General features: G+C 35.2%; 1 protein-coding gene and 1 long non-coding RNA gene across 2 annotated transcripts in view; one reads left to right on the top strand and one right to left on the bottom strand.

Moving 5' to 3' along the window:
• Positions 1-563: 563 nt before the first annotated feature.
• On the bottom strand, positions 564-1,915 carry LOC119665275. The gene is made up of 3 exons (XR_005251370.1): positions 1,901-1,915; positions 957-1,102; positions 564-897 (listed from the first exon to the last, which is right to left on the bottom strand). It is a non-coding gene; the product is annotated as an uncharacterized LOC119665275 (long non-coding RNA).
• A 2,864-nt stretch (positions 1,916-4,779) lies between these two features.
• Positions 4,780-5,364, top strand: part of LOC119688825 (probable basic-leucine zipper transcription factor O) — a 784-nt gene continuing 199 nt past the window's right edge. Inside the window, exon 1 of the mRNA XM_038103491.1 lies at positions 4,780-5,338. Within this exon, the coding sequence (XP_037959419.1) occupies positions 4,780-5,338 (559 nt within the window). The remainder of the gene's footprint in view (positions 5,339-5,364) is intronic.

Genomic DNA, 5,364 nt, shown 5'->3' on the forward strand with positions numbered 1-5,364 from the left:
CTGAAACAGATCGCAGGAATTTACCGAAAAAACTCTACTTCATTTCTCATTAGTGATGATAACGAAATAGTTTTTGACATAAATGAAAAGAAACGAATTTGGAAAACATATATTGAAAACGTTTTTTCTGATAGCAGTTAAGAAAGCTATACAATCGATGAAAAACAATAAAGGAACTGGCCCAGACGAGATTCCATCTGAAATTTTGAAATTAATTGATAAAGAAAATACTAATCTATTAGTAAAATTGTTTATTCATGTATACGATACTGGACAATATCCCGATGACTGGGTAAAATCTACCTTCATAACACTGCCTAAGAAGAAAAATGCAAAAAAATGTAGTGAATACAGACTTATCAGCCTTATGTCACATGCCATAAAAATATTTCTAAAAATTATGCACGGCAGAATATACAAAAAATGCAAAGAAGTAATGGGAAAATCGCAATTTGGTTTTAAAGAAGGACTTGGAACTCGGGAAGCACTATTATATATTCAAGTTTTAATTCAAAACTGTAAAGACGTTCACAAAGACGTTTTTCTCTGGTTTATTGATTACGAGAAAGCGTTCGACAACGTGAAACATGATAAACTTATAGAAATTCTTCAAAACATTAATATTGATGACAAGGAAATCCGATGCATTAAAAATTTGTACTGGCAACAAACTACGCATGTAAACATCGATGGTGATATAACAGAAGGGATATCAATTTCACGAGGCGTTAGACAGGGTTGCATATTGTCGCCACTGTTATTCAATGTGTACTCAGAAAAAATATTTGAAGAATCCATTAGCGAATTTCAACAAGGTGTGAAGATAAACGGCATTTTCATTAATAACATCAGATACGCGGATAACACCGTTCTTATTGCCGACAGTGTTATGTAGGCCTGTGAGGGAATAAAATATTAATACCACAAGTAATAATAGTCAAATAATCTGACATTACCTCGGAATTCCCCACGACGTCCAGTGAACTATATACCCGTCGGCGATCTCCTCTTTATGTTGTTGTGCCATTAAGGCAGAAAAGTCTTCAAATGTTTGTAGTTCTGCATGTCGTTTAAAACTGAGGCGTCGAAATTCGGTATCTAACTGTGATTACACTTATTAAAATAATTTTTTTTAAAGAAAAATTAAAACTTTAAAATTAAATAAAAGTAGAAATAAAAATTAAAATGAAAAAACACTTAAATAATTTAACAAAAAAAAACATCACATCATTTCTTTATAAACAAACAATTCAACGTGCATTGTACGCACGCTATCAGTAAAAAAAAAATAAAAGAAAAAAAACAAAAGTGGTAACTAAAGAAATGTGTGAAAGCTTTTGTTTCGGTTTGTTTTGATCTAGATCATTGAAGGCGAATTATGTCGAAAGCTACAATGAAGTTTGACGTAATATAGCATTGCCAAGTACCAATAAAACCTATATAATTTAAGCTTTATTGGAAGTGAAAAATAAAGTAAGCTTTCTTAGAGGTCATCACCCTAAAACAAATAAATAAACACAAAACAAAAACCAGCAAAGCCAACGAGGAGAGTGGTGAAAAATTTCCAAGAGCGTAAACAAAGCGGTAAACAAAGAGTTAACAGGATCACTAACGCGACAGGAGGATTTTTCAGTTAGGCAAACTAACTATAAAATAGCCAGCGGAAGCTTGTTTCGGTCTCTTTTTTTTGTATTTTTCGAGTACGGCAAGTGGTGCATTTCGGATCATTAAAAACCGATAAAAGAAAATTTTAAGACAGTTTATTAAAAGTTGTAAAGGCTGAAATTTCTATAAAGCAATTTCAACCATACATAAATTCTTGTGTAAATCTGACGTCAGACCGTCAGCCTAAAACACAACACCATCACCATGGACTATTCAAATAAAGAACCCAACTCACCCCTACAAGATCAGCATGTAACCTGAAAAGAATAAAATTTATTTTATTACTTAACAAGATGGTAAGACAATAACATTACCTGCAATCCAGGCGTTAATAAGCCGCGGATAAGACTAATAAACAAAACTGAAGAAGAAGAAGAAAAAAGAAAATTAATAACAACAAACCAACAAAACACAACTTGAAAACATGAATTTTGAATTACAAATAATCATACATTGAACAATTATTAAACAATAAAACACACTTTATATCTTTATTGAATAAAAATGAATTTAAAGAAATAAAACAAACACTCATTGTTTACATTTTTACAATAGAAAAAAAAAACAACACATCAGTAAAAAACCCACTGCTGCCGTAAATTCTTCGTTTGGTTTATTTTTCCACTATATGTAGTAAAACACAAAATTATAAACACTATATCAATTATTAATCATATATGTTTTTTTAACATAAACAAACTATCATACAAAACAATAATTACAATCAGACACTTGCACTAATTCTCCTACCGCAATATCACGCACATATTTATATCGTTGGGGTTTTATTTTATTTATTAAATAATGGAAGTTATAATTAATTGAATTAAATTGAAAACTAACACTTTATGGTGGTTTTAAATTTTAATTCTCTTTCCGAAATAAATCAAAAGACGCGAAATATGTCAAACATAAAAGTCAGGCGAAGAAAAGTGCGCAAAAATGCAAATAACACGAAGTACACGACAATACACAAAATACACAAGAAAGACACGAAAAGCACAAAAAGTCAACACGAACAACGAAGTTTACCGGTACGCTACACCGAAAAGCTCCGGTCAATTCGGTATATAAGAACGCGCATTTTACAGAACGAGGAACTTGTCTCTTGGAGCTCAAGCGATTTACAAGTTCACTGGTCAATTCGATCAACACTAGATTACAGGCTACTTCAGTCTAACTGGTCAATTCGATCAAAAATAGGAAACTGGTCAATTCGATCAAAACTAGATTACAGGCTTCTTCAGTCTAACTGGTCAATTCGATCAAAGTAGGAAACTGATTTTCATTTAATTTTCTCTTTGATCATTCAGCCAAATTATTACATCCCTTAGTACAAAGGCAGGAGTCTTCATAACAAATAAGCCAGAGCCAGTCGCCGAAACATCGTCATCTTTGACAGCAACTGATCTTATGTATAATTCATATACTGAGGTGACATAAGTCCACCCCTACGGAATAGTCACGCGCGGAAATCATAAATTTCTCCGATCCTTGGAAAATAATATTTTGTTTATCTGAATTGTAACCATTATAATTTAATAATATAATTCTTATAATATATATATAATAATATTTTGTTTATCTAAAATTATACCCATTATAATTGTTTTGTTTTTTTGAATAATTAAATAAAGTATTAATAAAATATATAAAATCTACGCTTTTATTTTGGTTCCTAAAGAAACTAGTCCCGAAGATATAAATTTTATTATAACGAACCTGGACAACCGCTTTGCATACCTCAGCAAATATAACGAACGAAAAAAGGTCGTTACAATTGGCGCCCGAGCAGGGACTGAGTTTCAAAAGGGACTGAGTTTCAAAAGGGACTGAGTTTCAAGGGACTGAGTTTCAAAAGGACTGAGTTTCAAAGGACGGAGTTTCAAAAGAACTGAGTTTCAAAAGGACGCAGTTTCAAAAGAACACAGTGTAAAAAAAACTGAGTATCAAAAGGAAATCAAGCATGTCTATAGAACATAAAACAAGGGTCGACATTGGCGACCAAGAACTTCGAAGACCTACCACGCCGAGTAAATCCTGGTTGTACAACTTACGGAAAGATGAATTAATCCACTACTTGTCCGAAATGCAACTAGAAACGAGTGGATCCGTAGAGGAATTACGAAAAAGACTAGCAGCATACATCGACGAAGAAGATTATGACATGGTCCGGAGAGAAATGCTATGGGACCTTGCGCGTAAACATACAAAAACAATACCGATCACACAAGAACTAAATAACGATGTACAAATAACAATTCCACCTGTTACACAAACTATAGAACAAGTCCGGAAATGGTCTGTCAAATATGACGGAGGCAAAGACCCGCTGATGTTCATCGAACGAATCGAGGAGTTGGTGGAAGCCCATGGATTAAACATTAACACAATACCACGTACCATGCCAGAACTTTTGAAGGATAAAGCATTAAATTGGTATAGAAGTAATAACAGCCAGTGGAAATTATGGACCGCTTTCAAAGCTGACTTTCTCAAGTTCTTTCTACCGGCAAGATACTTTGAGAAGTTAGAAGATGAAATCCGGGCCCGCCGTCAGAGGTCACGGGAGACATTCAAAGACTATGTTGTAGCAATCCAAACTCTAATGCGACACGCAGATATAGGAGCCGTTGCTCAACTAGAACGAATCTATCGAAATGCACATCCGGACTACCAGCTTTATATCCGACGACGAGACTTCGAAACATTGGGAGAACTAATCGACATGGCTGGTGATTACGAAGCTATACGGGGAGAACAAGAGAAAACCGGACCTCCAAGGCTAAGAGAGGAAAGAAACCACCTAGTCCAATCTTTCGAGCAGAGAATCCAAGACACACCAAATGCGTGCCGAAGGTGTGGGAAATTGGGACATATGGCAAGAATCTGTCGAAATCCAATAATTCTTTTTTGTTGGATCTGTGGAAAACTGAACACACGAACCCTTGACTGCTGCAAGGAAGATCCGGGAAACGAGATAAGAGGACGACCAACAGTGGGGAAGCCGTTCTCTCGAAATTTAGGCCCCGCAAGGACTTAAGACTAATCCACGTAAACGAAACTCGAATTACGGCACAAGTTCAGCCACAACAGACTTCTACACAAGTAACAATGTCGCCAGCTCATGTTTCCTCACCATTGACACTATCTACGTCTCAACAGCAACAACCACAAACTCCTTCAACTCCATCACATCATCTAAATAGTATTTTGAATGAAACAGCTAATTCTAATGATTCCTCAACACTAGCAGTTGCAGCCAATGACAGCAATAACAGTAATAACAGTAGCAGTAATAGTTCAACAAATAGTATTGTAAATAATCAACCAACGATGCCATTACAGAATACAATGAGACTCATATCCATGACGCCAGTACGAGTTGAAGATATCCATAGTCTAGGCCCGGTATCACCTGTCCGGAACCAGCAGCAAAGTAACCAACAACATAACCAGTCGATAGATAAGCAAACAACAGCAGAAGTAAATAAAATTGCAACTTCAAAGACAGCATCACTATCCAAGCCAAGTATAATACAAAGCACACAATGTCGAATTTACCCAGACAAGCATTTACAAGAGCAAGCGCCATGTAAATGCCTCGTACCACCATCGCATGATCCAAAAGCAAACAAAGAGATACAAGAGTTCCAAATCCCAGAAGCACAACGTCAGCGAAATTTAAAACATATCGAA

The sequence above is a fragment of the Teleopsis dalmanni genome, chromosome 1 (genome assembly GCF_002237135.1).
Source record: "Teleopsis dalmanni isolate 2A chromosome 1, ASM223713v2, whole genome shotgun sequence".
NCBI classification, from domain to species: Eukaryota; Metazoa; Arthropoda; class Insecta; order Diptera; family Diopsidae; genus Teleopsis; species Teleopsis dalmanni.